The 22,789-nt window shown below is 38.4% G+C and overlaps 1 protein-coding gene across 1 annotated transcript in view; it reads left to right on the top strand.

The window, feature by feature from the left end:
- Positions 1–22,156, top strand: part of CDH5 (cadherin 5) — a 34,542-nt gene extending 12,386 nt beyond the window's left edge. The window contains exons 2-12 of the mRNA XM_026107653.2: positions 6,847–7,051; positions 10,960–11,248; positions 11,338–11,454; positions 12,447–12,611; positions 13,010–13,197; positions 15,022–15,275; positions 15,853–15,995; positions 16,893–17,017; positions 18,053–18,161; positions 18,441–18,686; positions 19,485–22,156. Coding sequence (XP_025963438.1) covers positions 6,860–7,051; positions 10,960–11,248; positions 11,338–11,454; positions 12,447–12,611; positions 13,010–13,197; positions 15,022–15,275; positions 15,853–15,995; positions 16,893–17,017; positions 18,053–18,161; positions 18,441–18,686; positions 19,485–19,981 — 2,325 coding nt within the window. The 5' untranslated portion in view covers positions 6,847–6,859 and the 3' untranslated portion in view covers positions 19,982–22,156. The remainder of the gene's footprint in view (positions 1–6,846; positions 7,052–10,959; positions 11,249–11,337; positions 11,455–12,446; positions 12,612–13,009; positions 13,198–15,021; positions 15,276–15,852; positions 15,996–16,892; positions 17,018–18,052; positions 18,162–18,440; positions 18,687–19,484) is intronic.
- The last annotated feature ends 633 nt before the right edge of the window (positions 22,157–22,789 follow it).

The following is a 22,789-nucleotide window of genomic DNA, read 5'->3' as shown; positions in this document are numbered from 1 at the left end:
AAAGCCAAAACAGAGCTTGCCTCCCCTCAATTTTTAACCATTTCCGTATTTAAGACAATAGAAAAATATACAGAGCCAAAACAGGAGCCAGATTCAGAATTATCTCCTCAGCTATGCTGACGTACAGCACTGCACCATCAACATCTGAACACCAAATGCAACAGCAGTGCTCTCGCAATAGCGAGTGGCTTTTTTTTTAAGTAACAAATATAGTTAAGATACTGTGGCTATACAAGTGGCTATTTATTCTAAGCTACTATCATGAACAGAAAAAGTCATTTTATAATCACTTTGCAGATAGGCATTTGCACTCCAGACTGTTTAATCAGCGAAGTGGCTATTTACTCAAAAGTACTATCATGCATATAAAAAGTCATTTTATAATCAGTTTTCAGGTAGGCATTTGCACTCCAGACTGTTTAGTTATCAGTGGAAACCACTTCTCAAATGCATAAAGTTGTCATAAGGGCAATCGGAAATATAACACCAGATAGCCATGCACAGCGCACATTTAAATCAATTCAATAATCTGGAAAACGCAAAGCAGCACACTGTTCTTAGGCAAGATCTATTTCAAAATGAATTGTTGGTCGTTGTTGAGAACATGCGACAGGACAGCTTTAATAAAAAATGAGAGAAACACTGAGTAACATCTGAAAAAATGTTATATCTGAGAAGGCAACAAAAAATACAATTGCTTCAAATCAAGTGTTGCACAATTTACTTGGACAACTCTTTTTAGGTGAAGTTACTAGAGGCTGAAGATCTACCCTAGGTCACGTTTCTCACTGAACTCACTGTATGCCCTCAACTATTCTGACATACATAAGCTCAAGGGAGCAAAGAAGGATCACGTTTTTGCAACTTAGATGCCAACTAGAAACTGCAGTGCAGGTAACAATTATACCTATTCTAGGACTTTGCTGCCCTTTTTCTCTGGGTTTGTTAGAGGCTGGTTAGAGCAATGTTGTCTAATTATCAGATGAAGAAACTGGGAGAACAAAATCTGAGATTCGGTTGTGACATCTGACCCTGGTCTGCTGTTCAGGAGATGGCACAGACATTTAAGTCCTCTGTGCTTCAAATGCACTATGTGAAGAGAATACAGCTTTTTATGTAACCGCAGTACTTTTCACAGAGAACTGAGGAGGCTTTATCAATTTATGTTTGTACAGCCATTCAAGGTCCCTGAAAGGCAGCATAAAGTATTGCTATGACTGTTTTCTTCTAATAATGTTTTTTGCCTGCTTACCAAAGAATTGTACTAACATGCTCCTGCTGCAAAGCAAGCTAAATGTGCATTAACCTATACGCATTGCAAAGGAAAAGATCATTTATCCATTTCATGTGCTTGCTAGGTTACCTTTCTATTTCTCACTACTTATTATATTCACATATTTACCCTTAACGTGATATAGACGATAATTTAATTAGAAAACTGATGGTTTTATAAGGCAGTGTTGCTCAATTAGTTGACACTGGGTCAGATTCTGCTCTTGGATTAAATCTGGCATGGCTTCATTAGGCATAGCAATTTTGAAGGAGTTTAGATTGTGTATCAAAGTAAAATTTATCTGCTTCTGAAAAGATATCAAATTTAGAAGTGTTGGCTACTCTGTATCATAGGGTTTAATCCAGTGCAAATTCAAGAGGATTATTTGCACGGAGCTACTTAGGAGTATTGGGGTGGGAAGAGCAGAGAGGAGGGGGGAAGATAGTTAGAAAATACTTATTAATCTAAACTAAAGCTCTACAAATTCCACTTTTCTGACAAAGATGGTGACAAGAAAGTTTTCTTAGGCTTGAAAGTACCAAGTCACCAGAAGATACTCAGTGCAGGTCCCTTGGACATCTGCCTTCAGTTTAGTGAAAAAAGGTAAAATATTTCAGGTCCAATAAATCATCATTTTCCAGGGAGACTTTGCTTTCTCAGGAAAACATCAAAGTAGCAATACACATGGATGCATACTCTATTGCATTTATCCTGACGGGTGCTAAAACTAACATCTTAGCAGTTTTTGCAAGGCAGCTCTTGCTAGCCCTGCAGCTGCGTTCAGCAGGCAGGGACCGCGCAGAGCCCTGCCGGGGCAGAAGGGCACGCTTCGGGCCGAGCTGCGACGCCCCGGCGAGCCATGCCGCCGGGCAGAGCTGACCCAACAGAAAGGGCCCTCGGCCCGGATCCCACGGGGGACGAGGTTCACGAAACCGCCAGCACTGTCCTGTCGTGGAGAGCCTGCTGGCCCCCCTGCCCGCACCTGGCCCCGGGGCACCCCGACCCCCACCGCGGGTGCGGGGAGCCCAGCCAGACGCTTCCCTCCAAGCCCTACATGTCTCACGATGCACTGAACATACTGTTTCCAATATTTACTATTTCCCACATTCAAATTGCTGTAGGCGTTTCAGCTCAGTTTGGATTAACAACTAGAAATGGCAGAATTTCCAGCATTTTGGAATGGAATATATTCTAGTCTGTATTGTTCATTTATCACTAATTTTGTTAATTTTTTCTGCTTTGATGAAACATGCATTTTTGCATGGAGTTTTTAATTTTCATTCACATTCATTCAGATTCCAACCAAGAAACCATAAGCAAAAATAATCATTTTAATTTCCAGCTTTTCTGACAATCAGGCATGCAAATTACCTGAATAATACTGACAAAAATCTTTTAAAATGTATCAGGAACTACCTATTGCTTTTCTGATGTATAATATTTACTTCTAAGTAAATTTCTCTCTTCGGATCTTCCTCATCACTATTCCTAGCTTGCCTGGAATCAGTTTCAGATATTGGAAAAAAAATCTCTAAGATTAACGTAAGATTTTAGTCTGATCAACCAAAGAAATACATCACTTCAACTACAATTGTCTACTCATTTTCCAAAGTTTCCATATAGAAACCTGGTTTACACTTCTATTTAACATGCAAGCATAAAAAAGTCTCATTACTAACTAAATTAACCTCACATGAGCATTCATATGCAGTTTTGAAGTGAGAAGTCCACCAGATATGAAGCAAACACCACAAAAAAGTTAACAAAAGTTCATATAAATTTTTCATCAATTGGGTTTTCACTACATGGACTCCTCATTTATATTTGCTGCTCATCAATGTTACAGTTGATTATTTACCAAAAGAACATGTGAAATGCAAACTTTTAATTAGTACCACATTGTCTGTATCTCTCTCTCAAACAATTCTAATAATTACTCCCTATCTTCAAGAAGAAACTACACGATATGAGTCATGTGCCCGATAAATCAGTTTGAATACCGAAATCTCTCAGTTAACTGTCTGTGGTATCCTGAAGCCCAAGAGTTATCTGCTAAAATTACTCAACACATAAAATGAATAATGTTGGTGGAAAAATCATCACTTGCTGAAAGAAAATTTAAGAGCATAGCAAGAAACTTAGCTATTTGAATAAACCATTCCCCGCTATCTTTAAGGAACATTGTATTCCCTGCTTGGATCGAAAAAAGAGGTTTGAGCTATTGGTCTAATCAGTTAGAGCCAGCGAGGTAGCTGGAGCAGGGACGTCAAGGCAGAGCAGCGATGGGACATCACGGGGCATACCAGCGACGGCCGCGCACGGCAAGGAACCATGCGTCAGCCGCGGCACACGCTCGGCTGTCCTCTTCTGCGTACGGCTGCCGGAGTCATTACTTGAAAGGGGGCATCTGATTTCCTCTTCTCAGTCCTGGCTGCCCACAGTGGGCATGAAATGAATTGAAAAGCCAATCCCTGCATGTCATTCACCTGTCATCCATCACAAACTTTCTCGCTTCCGATTCCGCAGGAATTCATTCCTCTGTTCAGGCACAGGAATATCTCTTTTCTGCTACTATATCTGGCATTTCAAATGAGATCTGCTGGAAGAGAAAACTATCATGGCCAGAAAAAGACAGACATTTAGTACAGCCTGTCAGGAGGCAGCATCCATGGAACGCGGCGCTCACACCAAGGCAGCAGCGCCCTTCTCCAGTTACTGCTCTGCAGGGTCCTGCTTGTGAAGTGTTTGTACGTGCTGCCAGAGAAGTGTATTCTTAAATACCATGATGAATTCAACTACTGATTCAATAGTTATGGAGACTTCCCACTGCAGAATGGAAAACTCACAGTATCATGCAGTAACTCATCTCAGAGTCAGACTGTCCTATGGAGCCATGCTAATCAAATATTCCTAAAGCGGCTGGCATGCAAAGCCCTCTAGTGTGCCATGGTACTTTTATCAAAATGAAAAATTCTGAAAAATGCCAAAGATGAAGCAGATGGCATTTTTTGCAAGGGACTCTTCTGTCTTAGTCTATGTTTGACCTACAGTGCACACCAAGGGGCAGACCTAAACTCCACCAAACAAATTGTTCATAAAGGAAATTTTAACTTCCCAAAGAGACCGGGAAAGCATCAACAGAGGATCCATTAATGAGTGCTTGAAGGAAGTGAAACCACCTTAAAATCTGAGAACCTGACGATGGATCAGCTGACTGAAAGGGCTAGCTTAAGTTTCAGCTGAAACGTACATCTATTTAGGAAGATTCAGACTAGTGCAGAGGGCATAAAAAAGGCTTTCAATTAAAACAAGGAGGTTGGGGATATTACCATAGTACCCAGCAGTATCACACATATGTCCAAGGGACATCTTCGTCTTCTCACAGATGCTTTCTTATTTAATAGCCAGCCTTTCAAACAAGGCCTGAATTGTGAAACACATACAGGCCACCTACGCAAAAGGAGAGTTTGTGTTTGCTCAGCGAATCCTTAGGAATAATCAGGATATTACCTCAGTCCCAGATAATCGCATGCTCCTTATGAATTTGAGCCTTCAATTTCTAATAAGCAGTTCCCCCGTAATAGGATACCAGAGGCCCTGGAGTTGCTGTTTCTCGTGCTCATTCTCAGCACCAGCGGCAGAATTACCCCAGGGAGGTGGACAGAGGCCGTGACAGGCCCTGAACTGAGCACTAATGACAAGAGAGCCATTCCTGCAAACAGATCAGCTGGAAGACACAAAACTTCTCTTTACAAAGCAGATCCATATTGTCACCAGCATGTTTTAATGGAGATTTGACTTTTTAAGTTAATAATGCTTTTTGCAAGGGTGTTTTTAAATGTATCAGTTACAGTGAAAGTAATTGCAAGTTAAGTGTGCAGTACTGCCCTCAGTTTTCCCAACTAATCACTTCGCTACAGCAATACATGAGATCCCCATTGTACCACTGCAACAAGAAAAACAACTTTTTGAACACAGTTTCAGAAACTATAGTCTGTACTAGCCAACATTAACCAACTGGCTTTTTCTTTGGTTACCATGCTTCGTAATTTTATGGATAAAAGACAGACTGAAGTGATCACAACAGAATCATAATCAATGTCTTGCACTTTCCAGTTGTAAAAGGCTCACATACCCAAACAAAACAATGCAAAACAATTAAATCTCACTCATTTTCCTGCAAAAATTCAAAGCCCAAGTAACTACATGGAATACAAAAAAAAACCTATCTGAATCAAAAAGATTTACATAAATCCAAAAACTGCATAAAACACTTAGCTTAGCTACTAAAAAGCAGCTTCAAAACTATTTTACTTAGCTATTTCCTACACATTCACAAATAAGGAATGTTCTGCAGCTTCTGTACAACAATGTATACAAGAGAATTGTACAGGAAAGCAAAATTTCATGTTGTAATAAAATCTTTTTACTGATAATGATGCTGCACCATGGGATAACATTGATTGCCTCGTTACCAAAGAGCAATTTTGAAAATATCTCGCCACCTTCCTGCCCAAAATATTAATTTAATTTTGCATCTAGCAAACTGTGTGATGTCAACTTAGCTCTATCGCAATTAACTGTTTCATTTTTGATGTACATGCTGACAGCTCCTAAAAGCTAATGGAAAGTCATTTATGTGTAATTTAAAGTCTGATTATTTGAGTGTTAAAGTTCCTTCACAGTGCTTTATATTGCAAAGGGAAAATTCAGAAAGAAAATTAATCAGCTTTGCTACATTAAATGAACTTCTCAATCTGATATGAAAGTCAGGTCTAAAGTTTGCTAATATTAACATATGATTTAAAAAATGGTTTCACCTGAGAATAATTTCAGGAATGATCATTTTATATATGGTAAAACCTGAGAATAAGGGATAAAGGAACTTTATATATGTCTTCATACTTTTCAAAAGAGAAGGAATTGAATCAATAAATGAGCTCTCTGAGCAAGATAATTTTCTACATTGTACTTGGAATTGATTGAAAATTTCACATGAATCATTTTTTCCATCAAAAAACAGGTTTTATTCTAAATCAATATTTTCCATATAAAGATATTGATTAAAGCATATTTTGTGTCAGGGAAAGTCAAAACTTTGCATTTTGGCCTGTCAGGCTTGAACATATGATTTCAACTTGAGTTAACATAAACTTTGATCTGGCTCAGCCACAGAGTTGATTCCTGCGGCTACTCTCACCCGTGGCAATGCTCTGTAGTGTTTTCCATGACGCAGAACGGTCATCTTTGCTACCGAATCTTCTCTTCTAATCAACTATGGTAGCTCATGTAGATGCTGAGTTTAATACTTGTTTTAAGAACTTGCAATTTTTTTGTTTAATTCAAAGTTTCTTAGGTTTTTTTTTTTTTTTACAGTTGTCACATCATCTGGTTAAAATTGTTTTGTGCAAGGAAGAAGACTGATATTTCCAATTTGATCAGATGAAAAATTACAGAAAGTAATCAAATTTTCTCTAGAAGGAAAGTCCATTTGCTCTTCTATGTGTGCTCTCTCTGATTAATGTGATTCTGTTGTTATATACATAGTTTTCATATTTTATTATACTTTCCAGGCTACAGAAGAAGATGAAGAATCTTATTCTACTTTTCTTATTGTTCTTGGCTCCAGCATTTGCTTATAAAGAAGGTCAAAAAACAAAACAAAACTTTTCTTCTTCAAACAATACCAGTCATAAACGACTTAAAAGAGCCTGGATATGGAACCAAATGCATATCAAAGAAGAGATTGATACACCATTACCACACCATGTTGGAAAGGTAAATAATAGTCTTTTGGCAATGAATAGTTGGAAATGCAGACAGCAAATGAGTGTCTTGAACAGTGCCACTTGTTCGCATTTTAGGCAGAATAGAAGGAAAACAAGGAAATAGAAATGGGACTTAATAACATGTTACATTCTTAAGAATGTGGAGATAGAATAAATCAAGTGTGATGTCAAAGAGATTAGAATTCTCTGGAAGAATACAAATAAATTTCAGAGAATGGCAAGTATGGAGCATCTAAAGTGAAGGAACAGTTGCATTGCATGCTGGTGTAAAGTTAGAAGGAAATCTGGAAGCTGATGTATGTCAGTATTTTTCAGGCAGCTCAAGATCCTGTCTTTCAAAAATCTGGGAGATCAGCTAATAGATATCACCTCTGCATTTTACATTGGCTGTGGATTTGGCTGAAGCTTTTTAGTTTAAAAAACAGTTTTCAGACATGAACTTGTGTCAGCATTATGTTGACAACTTTTCATTTAATGCTTCCTTTTTCTGGAAAAGTTAGCCTCAGGAAGTAGTTCCTCAATTAATGTCCTTTAGTAGATAATCTAGTTTATATTTTATTTGGAATCAAAAGCAGTTCTGTTTAGAACACTTATAATCTGTAGCCTGAGTAGGCTGACACAACGATTACAATAAAACTTCTCCCACACGATATTCAGGGCACTTTTTACTCCACCAAGAAGCACTATTGTATATTTCCAGAAAACATTGTCTTCCCCCCAAAATCTGTCCATCATGCTTCAGTGCCACAGTTGCCCCTTAAAATGTCATATACAATTACTGCACTTATACCTCATTTCTAACAACAATAAAGCTCTGAAATGCTTAATGTATAATTGCAGTTTCATGCTTCTGCATTTCATTAGAAATAGCAGATATAAAACTCTGCAGATTAAAAAAATGAGTAATTTGAATGAGAGATGCTTTATTTGTGGACTTCTTTTTACATGTTGAAATTCAGCATACTCAAATCAGAGTGGATATAAAAGCATAGCTTTTATTTGATTATTTAATCTAATATTTTATAATCTGTGCCCATATGCATCACCTAAAGAACACACAAATACTGTAAGTAGTAAAAGGTTGCAAAGATATATCCTATTCCCATTGGAGAAATCACTGAATTCCCAACTTCTCACTACCACCACATGTTGGAAATGGCCATCCCCTTAAGTTCCACCAGGGAAAATATCCCAACCCTTATCATGAATTTCATTAGGAAAAACATGGTATTTAATACTTTAACTTAATCTGACTCGGTTTTACTGAATCAGATTCAGAAATGATCACACAGGCAGGTTGTCTGACAGATCAGAGGGGCAGTTACCTCCAACAGGATTGTCGTGATGAACAGCTGTTGTACGTATCCACTGTCTAAAAGATAAGGGAAGGGAATTACAACTCTCTGCATATTACCCAATTCATAACATACTTAAGGATTATACTTTCATTATCAGTATTTGATTAATTATTTAATTGTGCGCTGAATCTGCATCCTCAAACTACACATCTGTCCTCACTGTAAGTCTAATAGAAAGTATCATTCATCATGACCTTTCATGTACATTCATTTGTGTTTTATGAACACTGAAAGTATTATACAGATTTAAGAGATACAGTTCTAATGTTACAGCCTCTCTCAAAACTGTCTGTTGGCTATCTACATCTACAATAAGGCTCTCGGTTTGTTTTGTTCCTTTACTCATCAAGCTGTCAAACTGTAATGATGAAAATACAGATGTTAAACAAAACATAATGGAAGTGTAGTATATTTTACATATGCAAAAATAAGTAGTGAGTAAAAAATTTTAGAACTGGCCTTTCTTTACTCCTACTGAAATGGCTGTCACTTTTCCCACTGCAGTCAAGGAATGAAGCATTCTCTGGTTCCGAAAATTCCATCTCTGGTGTACTTGGAGTATTTGTTTGTTTGCTGGCTTGTTTGCTTTAAAAAATATAGTTTATATCTCTCAGCTTGGATACAAACCAAGAATGCTATGTTTAGGAAATGTCTTACACAATCAAATAACTTTGTTTCACAAAGTGAAAGCAATTAATTGTTAAAAAAAAATGTAATGAGCATTGACCTGCTTGCAAACTCATTTTCTCCAGGGCAGCACTCATAAAATCCTATGAATAACTGCACATCACCCAGACAAAGTTCTTCCAATCTAGTCTTTCAAATTGAACTACTTTGACACTTTTCAGATAAATGCAGTTGTACGTTTTCCTCCCATGTACAACAATCAGCATCTGTCAAGGCTGTCTTGGTAAAGTGAAACAGACCTTTCTGGATCAGTGCTGTTTACTGGCAGAAAGCACGAGAGAGAGAAAAGAGGCCATAGGGTACTCTCAGCTCACACAGGGTATCTCTGTTTCTTTTCAGACCAATTCAGTAGGAGATTGAGGAGAACTCTTCTATTGCTGGGGCTGCCCTAAATAAGAGTAATTCACTTTGTACTGTGCTCTGTGGTCTTTCAGCAGTGGAATGCTTCTGATTACTTCTGCAATGTCTGTGTTCAGTGCATTGCATTTGCAGGATTGAACACTTGATAAACCCTTTAAAAAGGCCACAGCGGCATGGCAGAACTGAGTGACAGCTGCAGGAATATGCTGATACATTTGATTTTATCTTTCATGACCTTGGATGCTTTCCTTTGTAGGTTCATCCTCAGTTTTAGCAAAGGCAGTCTTCAAAGTCTGCGTCTTTTGCACTCAATAAGTAAATAAAAATTGAGAAAGAAGGCACAGACTATACTCCCATCTTTGAGACGAAGGTGGGGTTATTTCTTTTGTTCCATCTTCAGAGTTGTAAGCTGTTCTTCAGCAGCCCCAGCAGCCAAAAGCATGATTAAATATGCGGTATGAGGGAAGAAAATCTTTAAGATGCATTTCAAAATAGAAAGCCCAGATGAAAGGATATTCAACAGTAAATGACAACTACAGGATAAATCAAATCCTGAATAACAAACAGCTGCAATTTATGATAACATCAGTAACAAAAGACTAGAAATTCTTGGTCAAACCCAGCAATTATTGATAAATAGCCTGCTGAAATAAGAATGCTAATATAGTGCACAGAAAATTGTTGTTTAAACCTGCTATCAGTGTACTGAGATGGGTGAAAGTACAGAAATGGAAGAATCATCAGATTACCTCCAGATTAAATAAAATAATGTGCAAGACCATTTGGAACTGGATTAAATTACATTTAAAAACTGATTAATGTTTATTCTTTTTACCCTATACCTTTTTTCATTGCATATAATCTTAAAATTTAAACCCTGGGAGGTGAAAATTTAATCTTATTGTCATAAACATAAGCCCAAAAGACTGATCATAAAGGAACTACATGTGACTACTCACATGAAAGCTGTCATTTATGGTAGGAGTTCTGCTAAATGCTAAGTAATACATAATAATGCTGAATAATGTCAACAGCTGTGAATATGGCTATGATACCATAATTCAGTGAAACCTAGGTAGACTCTCTGCTATGCTCAGAAGGTAGCTTGCAAACAAGAATAGCTCAAACGGAACAGGGCGGCACTTGAATGTCATAATGAGGTTAATGATTTGTATCTGTAACAGCATGAACGATTTATATCTTTAGGAACTGTGAGACAGAATCAAAAAACCAAAAATTATTGGTATATAAGCAAGCAAGTTTCAGTCTAGATCCAAGTTTCATCCTACAGGCCTGGATATAGGATGTAGTAAAGTAGCTATTGTGGTGCTGTTTGTTCAGCAATACTCCAGGAGCCATCAAAATTCTTGATGACTATTCTGGTCTCAAACCAAATCTGACAGAGGTCATGATTATGTGCATCATCTGGTAAAAACTGTTTTGCATCCAGATGCCAAAGCTCACTTTTATCTCTTTGAATTATGCCTTCTAGATCATGTCGAGTGTAAGGAACAACAATGCTAAATATATTCTTGAGGGTGAATATGCCAACATCATCTTCAAAGTGGAAGAAGACAGTGGTGATGTATATGCATTTGAGAGGCTAGACAGAGAAAAAAAAGCAGAGTATGAGCTGACAGCTCTCATTATTGACAGAAGAAACAACCAGTCACTGGAACCACCATCTAAATTTATTATCAAGGTTTACGACATTAATGACAACGTCCCCGTGTTTGTACAAAAGGTATTCAATGGATCTGTACCAGAAATGTCACCAGTAGGTACGTTCTTCATTCACTTATTTCCCTTCATGATCCTGATTAAAGAGCAGATTTTGTGCTAAACATACTGTTGGCTAATTCTTTTCTAGGAACCTCGGTCACCAAAGTGACAGCTGTAGATGCTGATGACCCAACAGTTACAGGTCATGCCACAGTTACCTACCAAGTCATTAAAGGAGATGAATATTTCACAGTTGATGACTCTGGTAGGTTAGATATGCAAGTGTCAAACTTCTGTCTTATGCTTTTAAGGAAACACAGTTTTAAGCCTTTTTCTTTCTGGACAAGGTGGAGAATAAGTTACAAATTCAATTACTGATTGTAATTTAGAAAGATTTTTCATTCATGCTGGCACAATGCCACGGTCTGCATCTGGAAATGAACTAATAAAGTCAGGATATTGGGTGCCATGAACTAAACCATAAGATAAAAAGTCCTTTTTTCTCACAGAGGAAGAGACTGACTAGGAGCTAATTTAAGTTTATGTTTTCAGTTTGGCATGGATATCATTCCTGTGACCAAACAGAAAAAGGTGAATACATAAATCCAGAAACTGCATTGCTCAAGAAAAACTGACAGAAATGCTATGAAAAGATAAGCAAGAGGTAGATGGTGATTCCATTCCTAGAGAATTCCCCATAGCTTTGCAGATCTGGAGTTAGGAGGGCTAAGTTACCAACTTCCCAAATTAATTGAGACCTGGAGCAGGTCATTACATACAAACTGAAGTGCATTTTATTGGTTTGGTTTTGATTTTGAAATGTGGTTTCCAGTTTTATAATCAATAATTTAACACTTTTTGTCCCTAAACTTTATTCTTTAAGTTTGTCTTCTTTAAACTTAAAAATAATGTCAGCATCTCTTGTAAGCAGAAAGCATATTGGTTCTCTGAAGCAACTAGCACAGATAAAGCAGTGGTCAGACAAACTCTCTAAGTGTTACAGGGACCAAGTTTACGTATTGTTAGAATTAACTATGCTTGTAAGCAGCAAAGATCAGTTTAAAGGAATGTTTTGTACAAAATCTCTCAAATATGCCATCATACAGAAAGATTTCTAGCATTTCTAGCATTAGAAAAACACCACTGTTAAAATGCTACTTAAAGCCAAACGTGTGGCATATGCAAAAACTAGCTGTCAAAATTAAGATGTCAGACATGCTACAAAATCTAATCATATTCAATGTTATTTTTTTAAAGGTGTGATTTTCACAACCAGGGCTGATTTAGACAGAGAGAATCAATCAACATATGAAATTATTGTTAAAGCAAAAGATGCTCCAGGGTCTTCTGGGGATTCAAGCACTGCTACAGTCATTATCACTTTAACCGACATCAATGACAACTTCCCAGTATTCAAACACCGTAAGTATAACCCAAGTGGTTTATCAGTTGGAAAGCAAGGGTTGGCATGATTAAAACAAATTTCTATCAGAATTCATCACAATTTACATTTCTTTAAAATGGAACAAAAGAATCTCACCTATTCAGAGAATCTTCTGTATTTCAGCTCTAGCTACATGACCCAGCTGATGCACACCTAGAACAGAAAAAGATTGATACTAACTTCATCACTTTGTAGAAAATCTTGACAATGTTGAGAATTAATTAGGCTTTTATAAAAAATACATCTAAAGTACTGTCTGTACTGAATTCTCAAGGAAATATTGTTCTGTATGTCTAAACAGTAAGAACAATTTTTAACTAAGTTCTAACTTTCATGTACACACTGTCTTTTCTGTTGTTTTTTTTTTCTTTAACAGCATCGTTTCACTTTAAAGTTCCTGAAAACGTTTCAGTAGGAGGAGAAGTTGGCAGAGTCAAAGTGGAAGATGTCGATGAACCACAACATAGAAATACGAAATACAGTTTTGTCAGAGGAGATTACAGGGACACCTTTGAAATTGTAGCAAATCCATTCACAAACGAAGGAATCATTAGGCCCAAGAAGGTACCTTCCCTAGTAACAGAGAGATGACTATCTTATTTTTCCATTTGTAACAAGAGTGATTCCACTTAGGACTAAGAGTAGGAAAAAATGGAAACGTGTGGAAGTCGCACCATGAAATGTGCTTATCCAGAAAAACCTGAAGTGTAAGCTCTGCAATGAGAACAGCTGGCGATGTACTAGCCCATCTCAACCCCCAGTATTGGGAAAACCTTGAATTACTGCAAAGAGTGCACTGGAGACTAAGTCAGATGTTCAGGTTACGCATGTCAGGCTCCTCTCAAGCTTCAGATATTCACATGCTTTAAAAAGTCAGCGATTTTAGCAGTTTAACCTCCCAGCCAAGTCAAAGAATCTTTCTCTTCTGCAGTCAAAGTGAAAACAAAGCAGAAAACATGAACGAGTCCAACTGAGCGCTCTTCTAAAAGTGCTCTTAGAATTTGGCACTTGGTCCAGTTCTAGCCACAGCCTTCTTACCTTCTTCAACGCATTTTCAGAGCTTCCCAATTACCTCCTGGTAGCTCTGTAAGAGGGCCTAGACTCTCCAAAGCTTTTATCATGGTTTGCTCTTTGTTTTTTAATTCTCAGACCAACTTAATTTGTACCAGGGGACATTCCTGCATTACACAGAGTGCTGCCAAGCATGCATTGATTTCATTGACTTTCAGTAAAAAAGGGGGTCAGCTATAAATTATCTCCCGGAATACTCAGATTGACATGAATGTGCTTTTTACTTCCAAGCCTCCCTCTAACTATTAAGACTGGCAATGTCATCAAGAAGAGGAGAAAACTTTAAGGAAAAAAAGTACCAAATATTACAATATTTCCAGTGAAGTCTGGAGACGTGGTAACATTAGGTGTGAGCAGCCTTCCCTCACCAAACGCAGCCCTTCCCCTGATCCTTCCAGGACCCTGGGGAGTGCCAGTTCTTTGCGGATTACGCTGCCTGCGCTAGGAGAGCCCCAGGCAGAGCGGGCTTCTTTGGAGTTTGTGCTGCTAAGAACCAACTCATCTTTTAACACACAGTGGGCAAAGTTCACCCCAATGTTATGCAAGGGGCTGCACGTGTATGCCATAATTATAAATACAACCATTTGAGATAAAATTTCAGCTGCTAGATAAGCACTATCATTTCCGTTTACCGTGTCCACTCAGATAAAAAAACAATTGCTACTATTAACTACTGTATATTTCACAGTACATATACAATCTCAGACAATAGTGCATATGGACCCACACTTTGAAATAAGAGATAGCTGGGGTTTTTCTCACTGCCCTAGTTCCTGGCCTTCTTCCTATTACGGGATGCCTTTTACAATCGTCAATGAGAAAAACAAGGAAGCGGATGCTGTTTCTCACTACCTGTCCCAGCTATCGGTCAGTGCAGCTAGGAAGTCTGCCTCGAATGACTGCAGAACAGAAAGCCCGGCCAGAAGGAAAATCTGGCCCTCACCTTTGAGAAAAAGGAGTTAAACAAGTTTTGACGAGCTCTGATGTAACCTAGGGGGAGAGATTACAGCCTCTGACAGAAGCCTGTAGCTACAGAACTGTAAAAAGAAAATTATTTAAACCGAGAAGTTTTGCTGAACTTTGGATACTAAATAAATTTTTAAAAATTTATTCAAAACCAGAAGTTGCTCAAACCGCCCTACTTATGAAAGAGAGAAATTCAGTGAGGAAGTACTTTCCCAAGAATGTAGTTAATTTGAAATTTGCTAGTATTTCCAAACAAAAATGCCAGCACAGAGCTTTAGTTTGCATAGATGGCCAGTGCAAAGTTTACTTAGACATCAACAAAAGAAGAATATCTGTTTATCTTTTTTCTAGCCCCTGGACTTTGAAAAAGTGGCAGAATACAGGTTTGACATTGAAGCTACAGATCCCACAGTTGATCTTCGCTATTTTAAATCTGGCGGTTCTAGGAGCATCTCGACAGTTACCATTGAAGTTACCGACGTTGATGAGCCTCCTGTCTTCACTAAACTGCCATATGATTTTAAAGTAAGGGAAAATGATCCCGAAAAACGAACACTTGGCTCAGTTTGGGCACATGACCCTGACACAGCAAAACGGAAAATCAGGTAACATGACACTAGCTTTAGTAACTCTATTTGAAAATCGAGAATTTGTTAATGATCCCAAGAACTGGATAAGCAACTAAGAGACTTTTGCCCAATTTTTCAGAAATCCACAGGCCAAAAAAAAAATCCAATTCGATTTTTCAGTCACTTCAACCATGGACATATATTGGAACGAAAAAATAAGAACATAAGTTACATTTACCCATGTAATTACCACATAGAATCACTTATAAAACATTTGTGCATTTATGGGAAAATGTATAATTCTGGATACCTTTATGTGGCTATAATTTATTGTTGCAGTTTTTATTGTAATAACTTTCTCGAGCATGTGCTTAGAGAGGAAAAGAAAACAGACTTCTTAACCAACAAAGGACAATAATTTAGGACCTTTTCTGACGATATATTACACTCTCACAGCTTGCATAATTTTAGGGGAATATTCTGGGAGAGTCTGGTCATCATATTAATGCAATTTGTCATACAACTCCTCCCTAACCTTCTACTATGAAGAACAGAAGTGAAACACAGTGTTATCAGCCTTGTATTAACACATCTCTTTTTAAACAAAAAACAGATTCAGTCGCCGAAAAGCCAGTCCTAATGGAGACTTCATTAGAATATCTGATACTGGAATTATTCAAATTCCTAAACCTCTGGACAGAGAATTCAGTGCCTCATACAACATAACAGTAGCAGCCCAGGAGGTCCTTGAAGATGGTAAGTGCTATCCATTTCCTTTTCTGAAAGAAATCAGAATATGACTTTACAAGACTATAGCTTATCAAAAAGGAAAGCCTCAACCTGACAGCTTGTTCCCACTAAGCTACAAATGAAGCAGATGCTGACAGGCTTTGCACAATAATCTTCCAAATCAAATAAATACCTAAAAAAGATCCAAATACAGTTTTCATATTTGGCCCCTAGCTGTTATGAAAATACATTCAGCATGTTAAAGGAATAAAAAAGGCATGGGGAGAGGAAGAACGGGATGAATGGATAAACCTTGTGGTTAGAGCGGAGACATCCCACCAGCCGCCCACCCTCACACAGTTACAAACGTCCCTGCTGGGCGAGGGCAGTGGGAGCGCACCTCCGTGCAGCTCGCCTCCCGCCCTGCGCCCCAGCCACCCAGGCATGGCTGGCCTTGCCTTTATCACTTTCTCTTACTCCAACACAGCAGCCAAACTAAAGCCCGACTCCCATAGCAAAAACTTTCTGACCTTGTCCTGGGGTTTCCAGCTGTTGAGTGACAATGTCTACATCAGGGCCAGGCCCTGCACTGGCCTCACCATCACAGCCCTGCCTCTGTGCCAGTGGCCTTAGGGCCAGAGGATGATCTTGGACACCACAGAGACAGAGTCTGAAGAATCAAGGCGCCATAAGCAATTACCATTTTCCTCTCTTCCTCACAGAGCCTGGATAATTTAGTCCAATATGAGAGTTGTTAGAAAAAATTCTGAATCTATCAAAGGAGAAGTCAGAATGAATGATAGAGCTAGGAACGCTCTTTATTCATCATGCAGGAGACACACAGATGGACACAAGGGAAAAAGGGAGCAATATACCACTGAGATTCCCAATGTCTAAGTGACATGTGTTGTTGTTGGTTTTCAGGCCGTCTTTCTGACAGAGAATCACACGCCCAAGTTCATGTCATAGTCACTGATGTAAATGATAATGCTCCAGAACTTGTTTATCTCGAGGAACCCAGAGTGTGTGAAAACGCTGCACCAGGAAAGGTGAGACAGGAGGTTTTTTCCTTAATCCTGAATTATCTACTTGCAAGTCTAAGCAAAACCTGTCTTTAATTAAAAAGTTAGTCTCAGTTTTCACAGCCAAACACCTGATCTGAAATTATTTTCAGCAATTTCCAAACTGTCAGAGGTCAGAAATCTTTCTTTAGGACTTTATACTGTTAGGCTATAGATATTTATCTGCTTACACACACAGACTGCATAGTTCCTCCCCTCCAGGCTTGTAAGTATGTACATGCATTAGCAATTGAACTGTGAAGCAAAGGCAACACTTGCAAAGCAAAAATTAGCAATTGAGTTGCCACACTGGCACATGTAACGCTACTGCAGTATTTATCGGGGGCAATTATTTGCATATACAAGTAGTATCAGTATTTGTGGTTTTAGACATTTGGCCACAGATACGCATATTTAGCCTATATATATAATGTTTGATTAACTTAAAATCTTTGGAACAGGTTGGAGTCTTTGAAGGAATCTGTTAGAACACACAAGTTATTATCTCACCTTTAACGTAATGTTTAAACTACCTTTGGGATATAATCACACACATCTTATATGTACTATACATCTACTGTATTGCAGGTTGAGGTTTTCAGAAAGAAGCAGGTTATTCAGGAGTGGAAGTCTCAATGACATTCAGTGACAGAGACTCATATCTCTAAATAAGTTAAACACTTCAGAAGAGATCCATCTTATGTATTTCAATGAACATTCATTATGTATGTCTTTAAGGTATTTTTTATGCTTTAATTACCCAAGACTTTGTCTTTTGTCTCCCACCTGTCAGTGAAGTTAAATCACTATTTTAGGAGAAAGACAGTGGTCTTTTTGAATTGTTATAAGGAAATTACTTGCCTTCGAAGAACGGGAAGAGGAGCATCATGAAACATCTTTGTCCTGCTCTTTACTGAAAATGTTACACAGGAAACACAGCCCAGCTACAACTTAGATACTGTAAGCCTTTTTACCACTGGAGAAAATGCATACTGAAAATTATGACCTCTTCCATCTTCATAGGTAATCGTCAGGATTTCAGCTACAGACAAAGATGAAGTATCACCTAGAGGTTTCTTCAAATACTCCCTGGCCACAGAAGATAGCAACTTCTCTTTGATTGAGAACTACGGTAGTGTATCCCTGCAGTGGATTTTCTCAGCTAGCCAAAGTGGGACACAAGGACACAGGGGAGAAAAGCTGTAGCAATAACCTAAGTTTGGTCCAGTTGAGCTATTGTTATTTATAAAGGCTTGACCTACCACAAAAACGTTGTTTGTTGCCACTCAAGTTTGACTGGCTTCCCTAAAGGCTTGCTCTATCTCAGCAGATGATGTACCAACTAACTGATAATCTACAGGGAAAATCAGGTAGAGATTATCACTTAATTATATGTTGTTACTTCCTCCAGATAACACAGCTAATATCACTGTCAAATATGGACAGTTTAATCGTGAACTTGCAAAAATCCACTACCTGCCTGTCATCATCTCAGACAATGGCGATCCTGACCTCAGCAGCACAAATACACTTGTCATCAGTGTCTGCAAGTGTAATGAAAAAGGCAACTTCACTTTTTGTGAGGAAAGACCTAAACAAGTTGGAGTTAGTATTCAAGCACTGGTGGCAATTATCATCTGCATCTTCACAATCATTGGTAAGTATCTGACTTCTGTAATGTTCTCTGACTTAAAATGTGGGGAATTTTTGTTTTTTTCTTAACTGAGTCCACAAAAACTTTGTGCCTATAAAATGGTCATGAAAGCAGAAATACTCTATCTATCTGAGTCATTTAATTTGCTCTTTTTACCTGGCCTGTTAGCATATTTTCAACTACTAAACTAAATTTGTTCTGTTGGAAAGGTTGAGCCATTGGAAAGGTTATTGCAGGTATACATAATATACTTGATTCATTGCTACTGGGCACACATGGAGCTATAAAACAGGAAATTTGTGCCAGCACAGCAACAACAGGATTCCTGTTTCCAAAGGCTAAACTAGTTCAGACATCCTTTAAACAGTTCAATGAACATATTTATATAAATACATCTGTAACAAAATAGTAGATCATCTATTTGCTGTATTTGGAATCTACCAGAAGATGGGCAACTTTTGAGGTTTTTGTTGCTTGAGAAGAGGTCCCTATCACAAATATCACAATATAAGTAGCATTTAATACCTGCCATGAAAAGATTTACTGATTCAAGGCAATAGTTGATAGAGCTATTCAATGAACTTGTGGCACTATTCATTTGAACTTGTGACTCTAGCTCAAGAGTCACAATGACTTTACAGACTGAACTGCTTTGAGAACATACAAATCCTACAATGTCTAATAATTTTTTCACTCAATAAAAAACCAAACCTTCAGACCTTATGTATCTGAAATGCAGCTTGTTTTACTCTGCTTCATTACTTCTCTGTTTACACTTGCTGATGTTTGTTTTCTCTGCAGTAATTGTATTGCTAATGCTGCTGCTAAGAAAGAGACACAAGAAGGATTTGAGCGGTCTTGGGAGGAACGTGGCAGAGATTCACGAGCAGCTCGTCACTTACGATGAAGAAGGTGGTGGTGAAATGGATACCACGAGCTACGATGTGTCTGTACTCAATTCTGTCCGCAAGAATGGTATAAAGCCCGAAGCAGTGCCCTCTCTGTATGCACAAATCCAAAAACCTTCTGGAAATATAACTTCTGGTGCTGGAGAAATGGAAATTATGATTGAAGTTAAGAAGGATGAAGCTGACAACGACAGGGATTTGCTACCATATGACACGCTTCACATTTATGGCTACGAAGGTGCTGAGTCCATTGCAGAGTCTCTCAGTTCTTTGGAATCAGGCTCCTCAGACTCAGATATTGATTATGACTTTCTAAATGACTGGGGACCAAGATTTAAAATGTTAGCTGAGCTTTATGGGTCAGAACCAAATGAAGACTTTGTGTATTGAGTTCCAATTAGCCATTTTCCAATTAGCCAGTTTTCTCCCTCCTGCTACAGATAGACATTGAGAGCCTTCCAATGGCCAAAGAAGGATTCACAGCTTTTTACCGAAGCAGTACTAGGATTTCAGACAGATAGACAAGAAAAAATCCTGACAGGAGTAGGGATAAAAAGAAACACACAAGTTAAATATATTGACTTCCCCTAGTGTTGCTGTCCTTCCTAGCATTCTGTTCTTTCCCCAAAATTGCTGCTTGGGGACCCGCTTGAGTCTTCTAGGACACGACTCCTCTCCCCGTCCAGATGAACACTTCTTAAAAAGTGGCTCTGTCTGCAGCTTCTCCTTCATTCCTCCTCCTGTATTCTTTTAATCAACATTCATTCAGGATCAGCATCCGTTGAAACAGAGAGGCTCGGTGGCATTGGGAAGGCATGTTTTGTATAACCTCCTGTATCTTGGTTGGCCTGGCCCTCTTGTAACATCTTACATTCATATTCCGTGCTTACACTTACCCAGCAGAGGCAAGGAGGAACATATGGTCTATCACTTAATATTAGAAATTATTCCATCACATTCAGAAAGAAGCATGATTTTTTCTTCTTTCCAATCTATTAATTATTCTTGCTTTATAGTCTTCTACTACAAATTTGAATTACTAAAGATAAAATGAGAGAGGATTTTTAGATGCACAATCTGGTTTCATCTGTCATTTTTAACAGCCTGATGATGATTTCAGGCACCTTTCTGGAGTGCTAGAATTCCTCTAGCTATCAGCAAAATTATTTTTTCTTTCTGTAAATAGACCTCAGTGTTATTCAATGGCATGTATCCTGCAGGGCAGGAAACCTGGAGATCAGGGGAATGTTAAGACTCCAATACTATAGATTTCTCCAGATTGCAACATAGGTCTCTCTAGATCCCTAAAAAGGTTGAGTAAGTTTTCTATTCAACATAATTAAAGGAATTTTATTCTTTCAGGGACAAACAAATGAAGGGCCTCATTACTGTGAAACTGTTTTGATTTTTTCTAAGCAGGTACTGTAAAACGGGTATTTTCCATCTAGGAAAATACTGTAGACTTCCAAACCGGAATGCTATACACCTATGCATTTGCATGCATGAAAGAACCACAGATGTAAGTAAGGTTTTGGAGCTGCAGTCACTATGTCCCTGGTAAGCATGTGCTTAGTTTCTCACCTGACGAAGAGCCACACAAGGAAAAGAACGAAACTTCCTGTGAGTGAAGTTACCCAGCCATACACATTTTGTAAAAAAGCATGTGTCTTAGGACAATGGCCTGTCTCTGGCTCCTGGCAATGCAGCCTCCCATGGCCTTCAGTAGGAACAGAACCCAACCACGCAGATACCCAGTTTTGCAGAATCTGTGCTGGAGCTGTATGTATTAGTCTAGTTGATTTGATTATTTAAATTTGGTAGCTAACCAGATAACACCTTAAGTCTTTTTCTTTTTTTCTAAACCAGAGTAGTGGAACCTCACAAATTTGCTTTTCAGTTATCCATGACCTCTCTAATTTACACTCCCTTCCCAAAAAAGGCTTTCTCAGCAGGAAATAGCAATGCATTATAATAGGGTCTTATATTAGTCCTCTATTGCTATAAAAAGTTGTCTAACACAACATTTAGCAGGACACTAATGCATGCTATCATCAATAATTCAAATCACTCAAATTTTCAAATATAAACTAAAGGAAAAATAAGTAGAATCCTGCCCATCGATCAAACCAGATTTGGATCAGACCTTTTATAAAAGAAGCACATGTTGGGATGACAGTCTTGGTTTATTTTTATTGTGTTCATTCACTTTTATTTTGCTTAATCCAGTCAACAGTGCATGCTATTGAGGTTCCACATGTTAGTATGTTATAAAGATTTCTAACTAATAATACTTACAGTTTAAGGTTTTCAACAGTAATTAAGATATTGGCAATCAACAGGTAAAGTTAGTTATGAAATTATTTAGTGCAGTAAATAAAGTACTTCAGTAAGCATCATCTTGATAGTATTACCTGTAATCGCTATTTTTAAATCTGTTTTATAAAGCTATTTTAAGGAACACTATCGATTTCCACTGTATAAAGAGTTTGCACTGGATATTTTCTTTTTATATTGCTGTACTGTATTTTTTTTTTTAACTACATAAAAGTGAATATCAAGTTTGGGTGTCCTGTGTATTAGTGAGTTCCACAAAGACACTACCAGGCTTTGTGCTAGAGTGAATTCAACCACAAAAACACTGGAATCTACACTCAGATCAAACTGAAATTAGACACAAATTCATAAACGGACTATCTGCAAAAGACATTTTGTCCTGCTCTATGGAAAGCTGTCAGGAACGCCCATGAGGTAGGAAAGAGGAAAAGCCCAGCAGTGCAGTGTGGCCTGAGGAGCTGCAGAGGTTGAACCCTCTGCCTTTGGATGCTGAGTGTTTGCCAGCCCTACAGGACATGTTCCACCCCTTCCCACGTGTTTGGTATTTTGGCAGCCGGGCACCACAGAGACTTGGAAGCACCATTTTCGCTGACATCCTGCCCTTTGTCCTTACTACAATCGTACTTCGCTCAAATGGAAAAGGATCCAGGCAGGAGCCAAAGTCCTAGAGCCTTGGGTCAGCATCCAGTCCCATTTGTGGGGGCTACACCGATGCCACTGCCACTGCGGTCAGTTCCCCATATCATGGCAGGAAACACCGAGCCTCAGCAGACCAGCCTACTACCTTCGTCTTAGTCTCCCACCTGCTGCTACAGATATAAGCAAGCAGGATTAAACTATGTTACACAAAAAGCTCCAACTTTC

The sequence above is a fragment of the Dromaius novaehollandiae genome, chromosome 13 (assembly GCF_036370855.1).
Source record: "Dromaius novaehollandiae isolate bDroNov1 chromosome 13, bDroNov1.hap1, whole genome shotgun sequence".
Lineage (NCBI taxonomy): Eukaryota > Metazoa > Chordata > Aves > Casuariiformes > Dromaiidae > Dromaius > Dromaius novaehollandiae.
The sequence above is the reverse complement of the archived record's forward strand: the minus strand, read 5'-3'. Positions and strand labels throughout refer to the sequence as shown.